The sequence below is a fragment of the Schistocerca piceifrons genome, chromosome 1 (assembly GCF_021461385.2).
Source record: "Schistocerca piceifrons isolate TAMUIC-IGC-003096 chromosome 1, iqSchPice1.1, whole genome shotgun sequence".
Taxonomy (NCBI): domain Eukaryota; kingdom Metazoa; phylum Arthropoda; class Insecta; order Orthoptera; family Acrididae; genus Schistocerca; species Schistocerca piceifrons.
The window spans coordinates 598515309-598535508 of record NC_060138.1 but is presented as its reverse complement, the minus strand read 5'-3'; the positions used below and the strand labels follow the sequence as shown (position 1 = coordinate 598535508).

The window sequence follows — 20200 nt, the reverse complement described above, 5'->3', positions numbered from 1 at the left end:
CAATTTTTACCTCTCTATCTACATTATTCCGTGGTTTATTAAGTTTTCAAATTTCTACTGACTTTTTGATCACCCGGTACATGATACAAGATTTGGGGTGGACACATTAAAACAAAGGCGTTTCTCATTGCGGCCGGATCCTCTCACGAATATCAACCATCAACTTTCTCCTCTCAATGCGAAAATATTTTGTTGACGCCGACCTACATAGGGAGAAACGATGATGATAATAAAATAAGAAATCGCACGGAAAGATATAGGTGTTCGTTTTTTCTGCACACTGTTCGAGACTAGAATAATAGAGAATTATAGTGAAGATGATTCAGTGAACCCTCTGCCAGGAACTTAAGTGTGATTTGCTGAGTATACGTGTAGATATAGATGTAGAAGTAGATAAGGCATGCTAGGCGTTTTGTTTTGCCAAAGACCGTTAGTCCGATGGGGCGTAAAATATGATTCATTTGGAAAGCCCACTTGTCGCGACTCAGTGGACGTCCAGTTGCGATATTGGCGTGCCAGCCTGTTGGCAGCTGAGGGTTTCGATTAATTATGATTTATTTCTAGAGAAGCTGCATGGTCATCATTGGTATCTGTTTTTTCGGAAAGTTACTATCTTGATATAATTAAAGGCTATCCGGCCACTGACCTTCTTCTGTGCGAATGCGCACACTTTGCCCGAACTCTTACGGGAATCGTCACCTCAGTTGGCATGAGTAATGAGTGGATGGGCAAATATCCTTTAGGAACATTACGAATGTAGGTTGTGGACAGTTGGGAATGTGGGTCTCACGGGAAGCGTGCGAGGGATAAGTCCCTGCAGTCGCGCTATGCTCTGTAGTCTGTTCTCTCGGTGGCTCAGATGGACAGGGCGTCTGCCACGTAAGCAGGAGATCCCGGTCGGGGCACATATTTTCAGCTGTCCCCACTGAGGTATATCAACAACACCTGTTGGCAGCTGAGGGTTTCAATTAATTATCATTTCTGAATAATATGAATTTGTTTGTTCTGCAGTGTACCTTGGCTTGAGAGTGGCCGATAGTTGTTAGTGCATCTTCTTTGAAGCCACGTGTTTCTGTTACTTGGTAAACCGCTTGTGTGCATCCACTTGGGGTGCGACGTTATGTATTGAAGTAGTACCACTGGTGAGTGGCACTGTACCCGGTGGCAATGTCATGGTGCTGTATCAGGTACTGGGTATGAATTTGAAATTGGTGATTTAGTAAAGTGTATTTATTCTAACCTACGTTGATGTGCTTTAGTCATAATTGAATTACATAGGGCTAGTACCTGTTAAATATTCCGCTTTGCTTAAGCTCACCGTAACTAGTGTTTCTGAATGCGTTTTAGCATACTTATTCATGCATCAGGAGGTTAACTGCAACTGCTTTGTTTGTACCTGCACCTTCTCAGTTACATGTACACGCTTATCGTCCTACCTATTTATTGTGCGACAAAATCTATTATAATTATCTCTGTCAATCTTCGCGAGTTTTCCCTGATATGTTTAAAAGCCTGGTGAAGGTATATATATATATATATATATATATATATATATATATATATATATATATATATATATATATATATGTATATACACGAGGGGCATTTGAAAAGTCCGTGCACAATCCGAGAGATGACAGCACCGGCATGTATCGAGATCATGTTTAGTTAGTAGCATCTTTGGAAAGGAACGCACACCAAGTTTCAGCCATATTGGTCTATTTCTTTGTGTTTGGCATTCGTGTGAATCAAGGAAGTCAAGTGATTGTCAAAAAATGGACGAAAAAGAATTTCGTGTGGTGTATAAACAGTACGCCTCAGGAGACTGAAGAGAAGATTGATAAACGTTATGGTGACTCTGCACCTTCGATTAGAACAGTTTTTAAGTGGTTTCAAAATTTTCGGAGTGGCCATACGGACACAAGTGATGCTGAACGTTCTGGACGCCCTGTGGAGGTTATGACTCCAGAAATCATTGATAAAATCCATTATATGGTGATGGATGACACAAGAGTTAAGATGCTTGAGATTGCTAGTACTGTAGGCTTCTCGAATGAACGGGTATATAATATTTTGCATAAACATTTGGACATGAGAAAGCTATCCGCAAGATGGGTTCCACGACTGCTCACACTTGACCAAAAACAGAATCGTGTGAAGTGTTGCAAGGATTGTTAGCAGCTGCTCAGGAAGAATCCGTAGGACTTTAAGGGTCGTTTTGTCACTGTGGATGAAACATGGATAGATTGCTATACTCCAGAGACTAAACAACAATCTAAACAATGGGTTACCAAGGGAGAATCTGCACCAAAAAAGCCGAAGACCATTCCTTCGGCCGGAAAGGTTATGGCGACTGTCTTCTGGGATTCGCAAGGGATAATCCTCATCGACTATCTGGAAAAAGGTAAAACTATTACAGGTGCATATTATTAATCGTTATTGGATCGTTTGAAAACCAAGCTGCAAGAAAAACGCCGGCGATTGGACCGCAAAAAAGTCCTTTTCCATCACGACAATGCACCATCACACACCTCAGTAGTTGTGGTTGCAAAATTAATGGAAATAGGATTCCAACTCGTTTCACATCCCCCCTGTTCTCCAGTCTTGGCTCCCTCGGACCACTATTTGTTCCCCAATTATAAGAAATGGCTGGCGGTACAAAGATTTTATTCAAATGAAAAGGTGATTGCAGCAGCTAATAGATATTTTGCGGACTTGGACAATTCCTATTATTCGGAAGGGATCAACAAATTAGAACAGCGTTGGACGAAGGTATAAGTCTAAAAAGAGACTATGTCGAAAAATAAAAAAGGTTTACCCCAAACACGTAAGTAGTTTTTATTTTTGCACGGACTTTTCAAACGCCCCTCGTATATACAGGGTGTCTCACTCAAACCTCCCTGATCTCAAGGACCCAGGAGAGAAAAAGCACAGTAAAAGATACGACAATGAAAAATGCACCACGTTGTAGAGCATCTCAAAGAATTTATATTCCTACGTCAGAAGTGCCAAGTATCGTCGCTAGAGTGCAGCATGGTCGCATAAAGTGAAAATAGGGATTCCACAACAGCGCGCGCAAGCAGTAGTGTGGGTTTCAGAAACAAAATCGCCGATTACTGTGCAAAGGAATTATCGTCGTGCGCATGAATGTGATCCACCTGATGTGAAAACAATTAAGGAATGGTATAGGAAGTTTTTGGCAACAGGAAGTGTTCTGAAACATTCTGGCGGTGCACACTACGGAGTTTCAGAGGAGACAGTGGGGGACATCAGACAAACGTTTCTCAGAAGCCCACGTAAGTCAATTCGTCAAGCATCTAGGCAACTTGATATGCCTCGTTCAACATTGCATCGTGTAGTTCACCAGCGTCTTCGTATGTGTGCAAATTCTGCAACATCTGACGCCGTACGACAAACCACGCCGACAACAATTTGCTGCGGATACGTTGCCGTGCATTGATATGGATGCCAGCTTCCTGTAAAAATGCTTATTCTCAGATGAGGCAGCCTTTCATCTATCAGGAAGGGTTAATAGGCATAATGTTCGGATTTGGGGTTCGGAAAATCCGCAAATTGTCATTGAACATGGTCGCGATAGCCCTACACTAAACGTCTCGTGGGGGCTAATGCATGACAGGATTGTCGGACCGTTCTTCTTTGCGGAACAAGCAGTGAGTGGGTCAGTGTATATGGACATGTTGGAGCAGTTTGTGTACCCTCAGATACAAGACTTGCAACCCAACATCATTTTTCAACAAGATGGAGCTCCGCCGCATTGGTCAACGGCTGTTCGCAAATTCCTGGATAGGAAATTTCCCAATCGTCGGATCGGACGCGGAGGACCCATTGCCTGGCCACCACGTTCACCCCACATTACGCCACTCGATTTCTTCATGTGGGGATTCGTGAAGAACGGTGTGTATGCGACCAAAGTGGACGATATTCCTACGTTGCGACATCGTACCACTAATGCGATTGCAACAATAACAGAGGAAATGTTACAAAGAACTTGGAAAAAATTGAATATAGACTCGATATTCTTTGTACTTCAAATGGTTCACGTGTAGAGGTGTATTAACGATAAGTAAATAAATTCTTTGAGATGCTCTATAATGTGGTGCATTCTTCATTGTCGTATCTACTGTGTTTTTTTCTGGTTCTTTGAAATCAGAGAGGTGTGAGTGGGACAGCCTGTATATTAGTTATTTATTTAAGTTTGGCTTTAACTATTTGTTTTATCTAAGGTTACGAGTTGTATTTATCTTCCTAAAGCGAGTCTCATCATTTGTTAGTGTGTATTCTTTTATTGTTTGAGGGTGCTGCCTCGCGTGTGATTTATGTTCACAGTTGATTGCGAAACACGCGAGTCTACCTTGGTGATTGCAGCCGTGACTTCCGGGCCGCTACCTTGACGGCATTCTGCCCAACACCAGAGGTCGCAAGTTATTGCCGCGGCGGGGTTTTGCCGCGTCGTCTGTTCAAAAATGGTTCAAATGACTCTGAGCACTATGAGACTTAACTTCTGAGGTCATTAGTCCCCTAGAACTTAGAACTACTTAAACCTAACTAACCTAAGGACATCACACACATCCATGCTCGAGCAGGATTCGAACCTGCGACCGTAGCGGTCGCCCGGTTCCAGACTGTAGCGCCTAGAACCCCTCGGCCACTCCGGCCGGCGCGTCGTTTGTCACATCTAGCAAAAGTTGAGTAGTTGTCTTGTTCCTTGGAGCTATACCTGGGTTGAGTGATTGCTGCCAGGTTTGTGGGCTGCGGAGTTTAGTGGGGTTAACTCATAAACTTTTGTAAATTACTGTTCATAAAAGAAGAGCGTTCAAATTCTCTAGTAGCTGTTCCTCATAAAATCGAATGTGCTAAGAGCGTTCAAATTCTCTAGTAGCTGTTCCTCATTAAATCGAGTGTGCTAATACCGTTCAAATTCTCTAGTAGCTGTTCCTCATAAAATCGAATGTGCTCTGTATTTGGCAAATGTAGTTTCCCTTTACTGATCTATTCAAATTTCATTCTTACTGTTCATAAACCCAGATGCTTTGTGTTTATTGAATACTGTTTTCTTTCGTTTATATTGGTAAATTTCAGTAGTCTGTCGCTTTATATGTCACTATAATTCTGATGGTTTTCATGTTGTTATTAATCCGGAATTTAATTGATCAGTATGTTTTTTTTAAATAAGTGTAATTTGGTGAAAATGACGAACTATCTGATGGATCTCCCTTCCACGTGTTGAGGTTTGATCCTTTCCTATCCTGAACGTGTTACCTGGGTTTCATAAAGATCATAAAAAATAACCTAAATTACAGGTTCAGTCCCCAGATGGAGTAGAAATTCGTTCTGTTTCTTACGTGAAAAATTCCAGTAAAGATTATTTCATCGCACAATGCGACGTTCGGCTTTGCTACGTTTGGCTCTGTAGACGCTTTGTCTTCAGGAAACTTCTTGGGCAGTGGCAAGTGCCAGATACGACTCAGGAGTGTAGTGGAGTGGCGCGCGGCAACTGGCGACTGACCTGCAGGAAGCGCATCCTCCGCTTGCCGGCCGACCAGCCGGTGATGTTACACTCGCCAGAGCGCAGCACCAGCCGCCGGCTGGCCGCGTCGGAGTCGCGGATCGCCACCCCGGTGTACACGGCGTCGCCTGCTCGCCTGCGAACAACCGACCGTCACGCATTCAGCACGAGAAACAGCTACACCACTCAAACCAGGACTACGAAATCTAAAGCCTCTTGTAAACTTTAGTTAGACGCGCTCCAGTTCTGCCGCTGACAGGCTGGACTCAAGAGTGCGTCTCGCACAATGCGGAGGAGGTAGAAGAATTTACTGGTTCACATCAGACATCAATTCTACCGGGTGATCAAAGAGTCAGTATATATTTGATCACTTATTAAACTACGGAATAATGTAGCTAGAGAGGTAAAAATTGACACATGCTTGGAATGACATAGGGTTTTACTAGAACAAAAAAACAAGGTATTGTTAGACGCGTGAAAGATCTCTTGCGCGCGTCGTTTGGTGGTGATCGTGTGCTCAGCCGCCACTTTCGTCATGCTTGGCTTCCCAGGTCCCCAGACCTCAATCCGTGCAATTATTGGCTTTGGGGTTACCTGAAGTCGCTAGTGTATCGTGATCGACCGACCTCTCTAGGGATGCTGACCTCACCATAACTCCGGGCATGCTTTACAGTGCTGTTCACAACATTATTCCTAGACTACAGCTATTGTTGAGGAATGATGGTGGACATACTGAGCATTTCCTGTAACGAGCATCATCTTTGCTTTGTCTTACTTTGTTATGCTAATTATTGCTATTCTGATCAGATGAAGCGCCATCAGTCGGACATTTTTTGAACTTTTGTATTTTTTTGGTTCTAATAAAATCCCATGTCAGTCCAAGCACGTGTGTCAATTTGTAGCTCTCTATCTACGTTTTTCCGTGATTTATTCAGTTTTCAAATTTATACTGACTTTTTGTTCACACGGTATTTTATCACACATGTAATTTTTCTAATCGACGCACTCACTTAAATCACATAACAGTTGTTACTGTTTCAAAGATTTACATTCATTTGGTATTTATTCTGAAGAACGTGGAATTAAAAAAAGAATTTCTATTGCATGACGAGAATATTTCAAATAGGGCCATCAACGTTACAATCAGTGTCACGGTGTGAACGGTAATTGTTTATAATGAAAGAGTAACTGTACGTGGGATGAACAATTAACCACTATCTTAGGATTCAACAGACTATTCATATGCAAAAACGCAGGAACACCTGATTCACGTCTTGTGACAGCACCATACATCAGATTTGGTTCAACACTGCAACTTGGGTAAAGCACTTGGGAAGCGTGCGTTAGCGCCATTTCTCTGAGGGAAGAGGAAAAGTAAAATTGTGAAGGGGCACGGCAAAGGAGGTGGGGCAGGATGGACAAGGAGGAGGAAGAGGTACTGGAGGGAAAGCGATGGAGGACTCTGAAATAGAAGTGTAGTGATGTATGAAATGAAATCACACGGAGGTACGGATTCGACTGTATTCAGCAACTAATCCTTAAGACCTACTTCCCCATGGTACAACTCCACTTTTGTTTTTGACTCTTTGATGGAACACTTTTGTTGCATCATGTGACCCACTGCAGCGAGGATGTGAAGAGTATGTTTTACATTAGTTGTTTTTTTTAGTAATAGCTTTTTACCGATGGGCAATGAAAAAGTTATTAAATTACTGTTTCAGAGTATGTAACGTCGAACAGTGAGCTGTTCCGTTTTTCTGTATTGTACCATCCAAAAAAAGAAATAGGTAAATCTATACGTTGGTCTTCGCCCCCATATGATGGCTGTCTGAACCTACAAGCGAAAATTGAGGCACAGGAGAGCTGAGTAAGTTCGATTGTGAAGGCAGTTCGACTGAAAATGGCACTGAAACCGTTAATAAGCTAGCCGACGGCGGAACCTTATTAATCGGAGAATTTTCTACGGCTAAAATCATTGAAGGATCTAACGCCAAATTCTTCTGAAAATCTCAAGGTACCATATCACATGTGGCATCGGAGTGTTTCGGTCGACTGCACGCGACGCTGCACTCATGCTGCTCCAAAATCAACCGAGTACAATAATTCGAGATAGCCGTCAGCTCTGCTACGTCAGCGGTGTGGAGAAAGCGGTCCGACAGACGTCCGCGCCCGGGCGCATAATGTTTATATCCTCATGTATTAACGAAAGAAAGAAAGGTTTCTGATGGGTAGTAATTACAACCATGTTTTTGACCACATACATACATCAATATTCGAGGGCCGTTCAATAAGTAATGCAACATTTTTTTCTGAAAGCAGGTTGGCTATATTCCGGATTCCAACACACCATATTATTCCCGACTCTTTTCGCTACAAAATCCTATTTTTCAACATAGTCTCCGTTCAATGTGACGGCCTTACGCCGTCTTACTGGGGGTCCTGAATGCCTGCATGGTACAACTCTGTTCGTAGACGTCGGAGCCAACGTCATGCTGCATTAATACATGCGAAGCGCATCATTCATTGAGCCGAAAAGAGGGAAATCGAAAGTTGCGAGATCTGGGCTGGAGGGTAAATGAGGAAGAACAGTCCACTGAAGTTTTCTGATCTCTCGGCAAGCAGACTTGCGTGAGGCCTTGCGTTGTAGCCCAGAAAGAGAAGTTTGTTTGCATTTTTGTGTCGACGAACACGCTGAAATTGTTTCTTCAGTTACCTGGGGGTAAAACAATACTCTTCACACTTTATAGTTGCAGGATAGTTGAAGGAGGATAGGAAACAGATTAGCCTCTGCGGAAGCCTAGAAGACCGTCGCCACGACTTTATCGGCGAGGAGCGCAGCTTTGAACCTTTTCTTTGGAGAAGAGGTGCGCGGCGCCACTCCATTGATTGCCGTTTCGTTTCCAGTTCGAAGTGATGAACTCATGGTTCATCGTCTGTGATGGTGTTTGACAAAAAATTGTCAAGATCAGGCATGTAAAGCGCAAGGAATTCTGCGCTGATGGCCCTTCGTTGCTCTTTCTGGTCTTCTGTTAGGTGGCGGGGAGCCCAGCAGTCAGACACCCCTTTGAGTACCGCAACTGGTGGACTAGTGTGTCAGCGCTACCAACAGAGACGTCCAGTTGAGCAGCGAGGTGTTTGACTGTGGTCCGTCGATCATCCCGAATGAAAGTGTCCGCACGTTCCAACACTGAAGGAGTCACAGCAGTATGCGGCCAATCGGCACGTGGAATATCGGGCAGCTTTGCTCGACCATGTTGCGGTGATGACAGACTCCTCACCCAATGACTCACCGTACTTTTTTTCATTGTCATGTCTCCGTAAACATTCTGCGAACACCTACGAATGTCTGCGACACCCTGGTTTTTCGCCACGAACGAAATATTAGAAATCCTGATTGGTGAGCGACGAGTATAGAGATGGAGGTGCGTTTGAAGGTCACTTTTGTACGTTCTTCCTGAAACCTCGAAAACCGTGTCCGCCAGTACAAAATTTAACTGCATTCAATTTCCTACAAAACGGGTCTTTCCTATTTTTCTGTAGGGCTAATAGTTTGCCCGCAGCTGGCGAGAGAATAAAAAAAATCTCGCATGTTGTTTTTGAAGGACAGATATCTACATCTACGTCCACACAGATACTCCAAAAGCTACCTTATGGCATTTCGTTTCCTGTTTCATTCGCAAATACCGCGAGGGAAAAACGATTGTCTATGTGCCTCCGTATGAGCTCTAATTTCTAGTATCTTGTCTTTGTTGTCCTTACGCGAACTGTATGTTGGCGGCAACAAAATCGTTCGGCAGTCAGCTTCAAATGCCGATTCTCTAAATTTTCTCAATAGTGTTCCTCGAAAAGAAGGTCGCCTTCTCTCCAGGCATTCCCATTTGAGTTCCCGCAGCATCTCCGTAACATATGTCGTTCGAACCTACCAGTAACAAATCTAGCTACCCGCCTCTGAATTGCTTCGATGTCTTCCTTTAATCAGACCTGGTAGGAATCCCAAACCCTTGAACAGTACTCAAAAATCGGTCGCACAAGCGTCCCATGTACGGTCTCCTTTACAGATGAATAAGGCTTCCATAAAATTCTCCCAATAAAATAAAGTAGTCCATTCGCCTACTCTATCGCAGTCCTCACAGGCCCTTTGCAATTCATATAACTTTGCAACATCACGCCCAGATATTTGAACGACGTGACTGTGTTAAGCAAGGCACTAGTAATGCTGTATCAGAACACTACGGGTGTGATCTTCCTATTCATCCGCATTAACTTACGTTTTTCCGCATGGAGAGCCATTCATCATACCAACTACAAATTTAGTCTAAGTCATCTTGTATCCTCCTACAGTCATTCGACTTAGACACCTTACCGTATACTACAGCATTATCAACAAATAACCGCAGATTGCAGTCCACCCTCTCCACCAAATCATTTGCGTATTTAGAGAAAAGCAGCCGTCCTATCACACATCCCGGGGGCTCTCCTGACGATACCCTTGTCTCTGATGAACACTCGCCGTCCAGGACAACATACTGGGTTCTATTACTTAAGAAGTCTTCGAGCCACTCACATATCTGTAAACTTACTCCATATTCTTGGACCTTCGTTAACAGCCTGCAATGGGGCACCATCTCAAGTGCCTTCCGGTAATCTAGAAATATGGAATCTGTCTGTTGCCCTTCATCGATAGTTCGCAGTATACATTTGAGAAAAGGGCAACCTGAGTTTCGCACGAGCAATGCTTTCGAAAACCGTACTGATTCGTGGACATAAGCTTCTCGATCTCAAGAACATTTATTATATTCGAACTGAGAATATATTCAAGGATTCTGCAGCAAACCGGAGTAAGGGATATTGGTCTGTAATTTTGCAGGTCAATTCTTTTACCTTGCTCTTGCGAGGGATTCACGGTAAATGCAAGCTGAATAAGGTGCCAGTGCTGTAGTGTACTCTTTGTAAAACCGTTACAATCGCTTGAGGCTCCCAGTCTATAACTTCAGTTAAAGTCTGCACCTAAAACTATAACATGTCCGGGAAATTTACGCGAAATAGTGTCCAAGTTTCACTTCATTGTTCCTCTGCTGCAGTTGCTGAGGCAGGGCGTCTTTAAAAGCAGCCGATGACCATGACTGATCCCTCTTTAACTCTTCCAAGTTATCTCACATTCTCATTCTGTACTAATCTCGCTGCATATTGTCGTATTTTTTGTTGTTGTAATCTATTTGATATTTAGTACACATTGCAATATTTATCAGTGACCTTCATTAGTAAATGTACGTACAAGAACTGTCTTGCCTTTGGAAAAAGTATGTTTGGCACCGAAAAAGTATGAAAATACTTGCTTGTCAGAAATTTTATGAGAAAGATATATTTGTATATTTTGGCGTGTGTGTCAAACTACCGCATTATGTTAGTGACCATTTTTAAACGGTAACATGAAACTAAGCGGGTCAGGAAGTAACAATAAACAATGAAAATATATTTCAGTTACTAAGAATAGACAAACAATAAAAATACAATACAGTATTAGAATCTGAAATAAATTTTGTCCTACAAATCAAGTCTTTGGAACGCACCAACAATTTTGAGTGCTGAGGATGCGTTTGTTCTTGTGCTCAGTGTAGCAATGAAAATGTGTATTCAGTAAAAATATAAGACATCAACGATGTCATTTTAACATACAACTTTCTTATGGTACGACCTCAAATTAATGTTATTGAACAAGGATAAATTACGGTACATGACCTAACTGGCACACCCACCAAGCAGATCTTGTAACCCTTCAACGGGAGAACGACGGTTCAATCCCACGTCCGGCCATCCTGATTTAGGTTTTCCGTGATTTCCCTAAATCGCTTCAGGCAAATGCCGGGATGGTTCCTTTGAAAGGGCACAGCTGACTTCCTTCCACGTCCATCCCTAATCCGATGAGATAGATGACCTCGCTCTTTGGTCTCTTCCCCCAAACAACCCAAGCCCTCACCCTTCAAAAGAATCTATGATTCAAAATTAATATACGTTACACGTACATTGATGAGCCAAAACACCGCTGCCCACCGCGACGTTGGATGCCGCCTGATGGCGTTGGTGTCACGTGACAAGGTGACAAAAGAATGTAAGCGGAGCAGACACGGACGGGGGTTCATCATAACGAAGATATGGGCTGCAAATGAGGAAGCCCATTGAGATAAGCGAATTTCACAAAGGGCAGATTATTATTGCGCAGAGCCTGTGAACGAGTATCTTGAAAGCGGCGAAGCTGGTCGAATGTTCACGTGCTACTGTCGTGAGCATCTACGGGAAGAGGTAGGACACTGAAACTACCAGTAGGCGCTAGGTGATTGGACGCCCACGATTCTTCACAGAACGTGAGGTTAGGAGGCTCGTCTGCTCTGTAAAGCTCTGCCGAAAGAGTACAATGCTGGTGCACGCACAGGTGTTTCGGAGCACACCGTTCTTTGTACATTTTTGAACATGGAGCTCCACGGCAGACCACCCCTACTTGTTCACATGTTGACCCAATGACATCGCCAATTGCCACGGGACCACCGGGATTCGACCGTCGATCAATGGAGACGTGTCAGCTCTTCGGGTGAATCATAGTTTTGCTACACTCCACAAATGCCGTTATTGAGGTGAACGGAGGCTCAAAATGTGCAGCGCTCCATGGATGCTGCCTGACGGGAGCGTTATTATGCTATGGGAGACATTCTCCTGCACATATATGGGACCTGTAGTAGTAATCTAAGGGTGACAGCTGCGAGCCATGCTTGATGTCATCTGTCAGCAGTATCATTGTCTGTGTCTCGGAGGCAGAACCGTGCTACAGTGATTTGAGAAGCAATAGAATTAACTCACTCTGATGTCTCGGCAACAAAATTCGACTGATGTAAATCCTATGGAACCCACCTGGGACGCTACCACACGTCGTCAAGGCCTATGCAAATCAGCGGCCCGTTGTTTACACGAATTACATGACCTGTGAGTAGACATCTAACACCAGATACCTCCATAAACACCAACAACTGTCGAATCCCTGATACGCAGAATCAGTGATATATTTCGTCACAAAGACTGACAAACAAGCTATTAAGCAGGCGGTCATAATGTTTTGGCTCATCAGTGGAGATGTAATGCACTTGATGATGGCAGCAGCATGATGATAAGCGAGTTGCTCTAATGAATATTAGTAAAAAGTGGCTGAAACAGAAAAATTATTTTATAAATATCATTTGTTTCCCGGAGGCAGATTTAATATTTAACGTATGGAAATAGACTAGTTTAAGGTGAAGCACAACGTAAGCGATACTTGTTAACTGTGCGTTACAACTAAACGTTAAGCTAAACTGTTCATCGCTATGTTCAACCCTGGGGGGAGGGGGGGGGGGGGAGGGGTAAAACCACGCATACTCCGTTGTTGGTCCTCGGTCGCAGCATTCACCCACCGCTTGTTTTAATGGCGCTGTCAATAGTCCCCCCTTATGTATTACATGTTTATTCGTCTTTCCACAGCGAATGATTCAGTGAAGTACGTTAAAACATTGAAAATCTTCAGGGTTTTGGCTAATCATCATCTTATACATGCAACAAGTCTCGTCAGTATATGAGCCGCGTCATCAAGTGAATTTATGCCACTTCGATGATGAATGCAACTTGCAACAGTGGCGGACATATAGGTCTACAAATCGACGTGGCGACACGATAACATACCTGGAAACGTTTTGTTGAAGATAACAACGCTCGCGGAAACATATGCTCGCACGTATCATGGTAAATGTTCTATCAATGTTCTACAAAATCTTATGGGACAGTGGGTTTTTTTCTATCTCGACAGTCACATGCATTTTGTCTAGTCGTTCATATGAGCTGTGAAATTGAGTAAAGTTGTTTTGTGTTGTACAGTGAAACACAGGCGCGGAAAACCGTTAAAAAGAGACGAGAAACAAACCGCTGTTAAGGAAAAATCCATCGCCATTAATACGGCCGAAGTAAAATCTGAGGTGTTTATAATATTACTTTTTAAAAATATTATATTACAATTTTTTAAAGTGTGTGAGGGGGGGGGGGGAGTTAATTTGAAACATTGAGTTTAATATTAGCTGTGGAAGTTAACTTCTGCTATCTTCTTTAAATATTTCTGATTAAAATTAATTCCACTCCCCAAAAGACATTAACTGATCATTAAACAGTTCATAATAATATAGAACTTTTAAACACGTCTCCTGGTGGCAAAGTTTCTGAAATGGTAGAACGGTGCATAGCAAAATTTTACTTGCTTATTAACTGATTTGCATTCCTCCATCCAGCATCAGATTTCTATCAGACCGACGAAAACGTTGTTCAAAGGCTAGTGACCGATCTCAAAATTACGCAGTTTGCCTAATTACATAGCCCGAGTACTGCTAAAAATATCAGTAAAAGAGATCTTAGGCTCGCTAAAATTAAAGTTTGATAAAGTGAATGTCAGTAGAACACTAGTAACGTTCGGCTGTGGCTACCAAACAGTTCGTCGGCAACTCTCCTTCGCTGTAACCTGAAAAAGTTCTAAAATGCAACATAATAAATTGAGATTTGGCATTAATGGAAGACGAAAGTAGGTTACTTGATTCAAACACGGGTGTTACCATTAAAATACCGTAATTATTTAACCAGAAGTTACAGATACGACAGCGACACTTAGTTTTTATGAGACGGCAACCAATAACAAAGGAGAGGGAGCGAACAGGGGGCCGGCCCCTACTTTTATACTGTCAAAACAAATTACGACGACTGCCATCAACTTGCTTCACAGAATATCTTTTATAATGTTTCGATATATAAACATTTCTCTAAACATTCTTTATATGAGTAGTAGAAAATACATTTTTTTATATTGAATGATGACATTTTCTCCTTAATTTAGAGATTTATTGAGGCCTACAGAGAAAATTCATTCTCAATGTCTTTTAGCAGTAATTAAAGGTTTGGGACATATTTTATTAATTGTTCAAAAAGCAACATTTCATGTTGTTTCCGACTTCTTGGGCACTGAGATGACTAGTAAATAAAGTTAATAAACATAATTAGAACATTCTAAGTAATACTTAAGTAACTCCAACAACACTTTTTTGCTCACCATGGTCGGCTGTAGCTAAGAAACTGTACATGTGGGCTTGTTGATCAGAACACACTAAATGAGCCATGATTACTGAGTGGTGAACTGGTTCAATGGCCGTCTGTGTTCACTACAGTCACAAGAAAACACAAGTTTGTGGATACTTGTTGACATAGTTATGGGAGTGTTGACACGCAGGCGCAGTTCACAGGAGACCGAAGTCTCCACTTTCCGACGGCTGACGTGGGCTGCGCCGCTGCGGGTAAGCAGCACAATCGACTTAACACCGACAAGATCTTCTTGGAAGTGGGAAGGATCCGACCGTGAATAGAAACTGCCCTCCTGGACTCAGGCGGCGCTATTACAGGGCAGAGGCGTGGCGGTGCCGTCTCGAACTACGGTTGGTACGGGTTCCTCCTAGCATCTCATTGTCACGTCTTGATACTGCTTTTGGGTGCAGTATCTCTGCGGTGATCGATACTTCTTACAGCGCTCTCGGTACTCGACGACACCGCATGAGATAACCGGAATTCTCGTGTAAAAGTGTGCCAGTTGCATGGATTGAGAATACAGAGACTGAAAAGAGCCTAGTTTTTCTTACACGTCTGGTTGAGGGTACAAAGATTCGATGGGAAAAGGTAGAATACTTTTTATGGCGCATATAGACGACAACAGTTATTTCTATAGGGTGTTCATTTGGTTTTGTAATCAAGGAAATTGGACTTATCATGAAGACATGAATTGTGAAATGTTTTAAAATGTTTTAGTGATGCTGCGCCGACGCTGGAACCCTGCAGTCTTATAAGCATAGAAAATGTTCCATATCATAATGTCAAGGCTGAATCCAGGCCACGGAATTTCTGGAGAAAGCAAAACATTACAGAATAGCTGGTTAGAAAGAGATATCGATGTCGATTGTACTGAAATTAAGCCCGAATTATAAATCAAATTGGAGCTTGCGTTGTAGGCCGGTACATAGTTGATACAATGACACAAGTTAGGTTGTCGTCATCACTGCGACTTGAAACCTATGGAGCCTATTTTTAACCAGCATGAATGATATTTTGCTAGAAAGGATAAATCATTCAGTCTACTAGACGTTCTGATATTAATGCATGAAATTCTATCGGAACTCACTAAGAATGCTGGCGCCATGTAGAATGGCTTGTCGTAGAAGAAGAAGAGAAAATATGGCACATGAATGACTTCATAGCTACGGAATCACTATAGAAGTGGAAGGACTCGAGTTATGACTAGACAACTGACAGTAAATACTATCTTCATTGGCTTCAGTATTTAGCTTTAAGTACAATATTTACATTACACATTCCTCAGACAGATGAAAAATTCTATGTTTGCGTGATATTTGTTTGCTTCTCGTTTTCTCGTCTAACTTTCGGATAATGGCTTCTGAGGCGAGTAACTGTGCCCTTTTTACATACAGGGTGTTTCAAAAATGACCGGTATATTTGAAACGGCAATAAAAACTAAACGAGCAGCGATAGAAATACACCGTTTGTTGCAATATGCTTGGGACAACAGTACATTTTCAGGCAGACAAACTTTCGAAATTACAGTAGTTACAATTTTCAACAACAGATGGCGCTGCGGTCTGGGAAACTCTATAGTACGATATTTTCCACATATCCACCATGCGTAGCAATAATATGGCGTAGTCTCTGAATGAAATTACCCGAAACCTTTGACAACGTGTCTGGCGGAATGGCTTCACATGCAGATGAGATGTACTGCTTCAGCTGTTCAATTCTTTCTGGATTCTGGCGGTACACCTGGTCTTTCAAGAGTCCCCACAGAAAGAAGTCACAGGGGTTCATGTCTGGCGAATAGGGAGGCCAATCCACGCCGCCTCCTGTATGTTTCGGATAGCCCAAAGCAATCACACGATCATCGAAATATTCATTCAGGAAATTAAAGATGTCGGCCGTGCGATGTGGCTGGGCACCATCTTGCATAAACCACGAGGTGTTCGCAGTGTCGTCTAAGGCAGTTTGTACCGCCACAAATTCACGAAGAATGTCCAGATAGCGTGATGCAGTAATCGTTTCGGATCTGCAAAATGGGCCAATGATTCCTTTGGAAGAAATGGCGGCCCAGACCAGTACGTTTTGAGGATGCAGGGACGATGGGACTGCAACATGGGGCTTTTCGGTTCCCCATATGCGCCAGTTCTGTTTATTGACGAAGCCGTCCAGGTAAAAATAAGCTTCGTCAGTAAACCAAATGCTGCCCACATGCATATCGCCGCCATCAATCCTGTGCACTATATCGTTAGCGAATGTCTCTCGTGCAGCAATGGTAGTGGCGCTGAGGGGTTGCCGCGTTTGGATTTTGTGTGGATAAAGGTGTAAACTCTGGCGCATGAGACGATACGTGGACGTTGGCGTCATTTTGACCGCAGCTGCAACATGGCGAACGGAAACCCGAGGCCGCTGTTGGATCACCTGCTGCACTAGCTGCGCGTTGCCCTCTGTGGTTGCCGTACGCGGTCGCCCTACCTTTCCAGCACGTTCATCCATCACGTTCCCAGTCCGTTGAAATTTTTCAAACAGATCCTTTATTGTATCGCTTTTCGGTCCTTTGGTTACATTAAACCTCCGTTGAAAACTTCGTCTAGTTGCAACAACACTGTGTTCTAGGCGGTGGAATTCCAACACCAGAAAAATCCTCTGTTCTAAGGAATAAACCATGTTGTCTACAGCACATTTACACGTTGTGAACAGCACACGCTTACAGCAGAAAGACGACGTACAGAATGGCGCACCCACAGACTGCGTTGTCTTCTATACCTTTCACATCACTTGCAGCGCCATCTGTTGTTGAAAATTGTAACTACTGTAATTTCGAAAGTTTGTCCGCCTGAAAATGTACTGTTGTCCCAAGCATATTGCAACAAACGGAGTATTTCTATCGCTGCTCGTTTAGTTTTTATTGCCGTTTCAAATATACCGGTCATTTTTGAAACACCCTGTATATTACTAAATAGCATTTGATGTTTTTTCCTTTTCCAGCGCGTCGTTGATTTCATTATCAGATACGCATTAAATCTGACATTTTGGAGTCCGCAGCTCGTGGGAGCCGTCACGGTAGCTCAGCGTGTTCGGTCAGAGGGCTAGCTGCCCTCTGTAATAAAAAAAGAACTGAGTTAATGGATCAACAACGAACTGAAACGGGTGTCTTTCGACGTCCGCCGAGAGGAGATACAACGAACGAAAACGAACAAAATGAGATAAAAAAAAGTGGTCGTGCGGTAGCGTTCTCGCTTCCCGCGCCCGGGTTTCCGGGTTTGATTCCCGGCGGGGTCAGGGATTTTCTCTGCCTCGTGATGACTGGGTGTTGTGTGATGTCCTTAGGTTGGTTAGGTTTAAGTAGTTCCAAGTTCTAGGGGACTGATGACCATTGATGTTAAGTCCCATAGTGCTCAGAGCCATTTGAAGTTAGATGCGCTAGTGTGCCGATGTGGGAGCCTCTCGTCTTCAGAATGAACGTACTCCTATTATCATCAGGAGTGGTTTACGTTCCGCCTGTATGAGAATCTGATTATGTAACAGTAAACGCGGGAGGGGGGGGGGAGGGGGGAATGGGGGGGGGGGGAAGGGAATACATAGCATAATTTTGACTTGCGTCTTAAATATTCACCGCTACAAGAGCTATAACGCGGTAGCTGACTAAGGCAACGAAGTGGTGGAGTGCTCAGCACACTGTACTCGCGTTCGGGAGGACGGCGTTTCGAATCCCAGTCCAGCTATCCAGATTTAGGTTTTTCGTGAATTCCCTAAATAGCTCCAGGCCAAGATGGTTTCTTTGAAAGAGCGCAGCCAATTTCCTTCCCCATCATCTCTTAATCCGAGCTTATGCACTGTCTCTAAGGACCACGCTGTCAACGAGACTTAAAGCTTCCTTCCTTGCTCCTTTAGAGTAGCTGTTACGATAGAAGTCGAACAACGACAGTCAGCGCTGATAACTTTTTCGGTGCAGCTAACTTAGCAACAGTCCGTTGAGCGGCCTACATACTCGTGACTGGTTGAAATTTGTTGATATGTTCAAGAAAGACACACTTTGCACACAGTATAGAAAGCTGAAATTGACAACGACTGGAAACAAGTGAGTATAAGTTCGAAATGTAATGAACTGATCGTTTTGTATTGTGGGCCACGAGATCCTCTCTGGAGTTGTTCGAGCGTCCGGTGCAAGTCTTTCTATTTGACTCGGGTGTCGATAAAGATGTGACGAAATGATTAGGACAACACGAACGCCCAGTCCCCGAGCGAAGAAAATCTCCTATCCGTCGAGAGTCGAAATTGGACCTCCACGACCTGGAGGTAGCGACGCATATCGCTAGACCACAAACTTTTTTAATAGCTAGCGAATGTTAAGACAATGTGGCGGTCATGTTATTGCAGTATCCATTGCAGTATTTGAAAACAGACACACACACACACACACAAATCTTACAATGAGATGGTAAACCAGGATATGGGCGTTGCTTGTTCCAAATGCGAGAGGGTCTTAATTATTGCAAATGCTCTGCTGAGGATACGATAAAAGGTGGTTATGGAAGAAGAGGGTGAGATTCTGGTTCTAATTTGCCCCCGGGGACTGGGTGTTTGCGTTGTCCCCATCATTTCATCATCACCATCACTCGTGACAGTGGCGAAATTGGACTGAGTAAAGAAATTGGACTGTGAGAAACACTGGGACTTAGTATGGGCACTGATGACAGCGCAGTTGAGCGCCCAATAAAACCAAACATCATCATCTCATTTGCTTGCACAGCCAGCATTCGGTTTCTCAGAAACATTACGAACTCCCTGCATTGCGTAGTCTTAGGTATAAAGTTGTAGAGAAAGCGACAGTAGCAGCCATAGCAAATCTCATAAGGAAGCGTATCTCATACTGCAAACATTCGACACAGTGGTAAGCGGCCTCTGTCTCATAAGATAGTTGCTTATCAGTTACGTGTGAAACGCCGGATTTCGCGTTGGCCTAAGTCGGAAATTACCAGACACCACCGGCTGATGATAGTATGTCAGAGATTTTCTGTAATGTGTACTCATGCAGAAGACCCAGGAGTCACTGAGTATTTGTGTGTTGGACGACTACAATTTAAGTGAATTGCATTTGAATTCATGGAACGATATATGATGCGTTACAATTTCCTCTCTTTGATCAAAAGAAAGTGTACTTCCCAAGCAGCATGCTTCCCTGTCGATCTTACCCACGTACCTGATCCACACAAACATATAAACTCTGTAAGCCCCTCTACTGTCGACGGCAGACAGCACTTGGTACCAATATTAGTGACATTCTATAGTTCCCATTTCCTTTGTGTATGTCACATGTTCATCCTATTTCATATCACTTAGTAGTATCATTCGTAATTATTTAAAATACGTAATAAGTACCAGAAACTTAAAAGATATAGTATCTTGTAATCCGATACCATCAACTCGTTTCTTTTTGTCTGGGCGTTATAATTATACACATTTGAAGAAACCTTTTCTTCTTTTTTAAAAAATTCGTCTTACATAAAACACTATTATTTGTTTATTCCGCTACCACTTTCT

At 43.1% G+C, this 20200-nt stretch overlaps 1 protein-coding gene across 1 annotated transcript in view; it reads right to left on the bottom strand.

Annotated features, from left to right (window-relative positions):
- LOC124802555 (ATP-sensitive inward rectifier potassium channel 12-like) overlaps positions 1–20200 on the bottom strand; it is a 153044-nt gene that overhangs the window by 85776 nt on the left and 47068 nt on the right. Inside the window, exon 2 of the mRNA XM_047263425.1 lies at positions 5528–5663. Coding sequence (XP_047119381.1) covers positions 5528–5663 — 136 coding nt within the window. The remainder of the gene's footprint in view (positions 1–5527; positions 5664–20200) is intronic.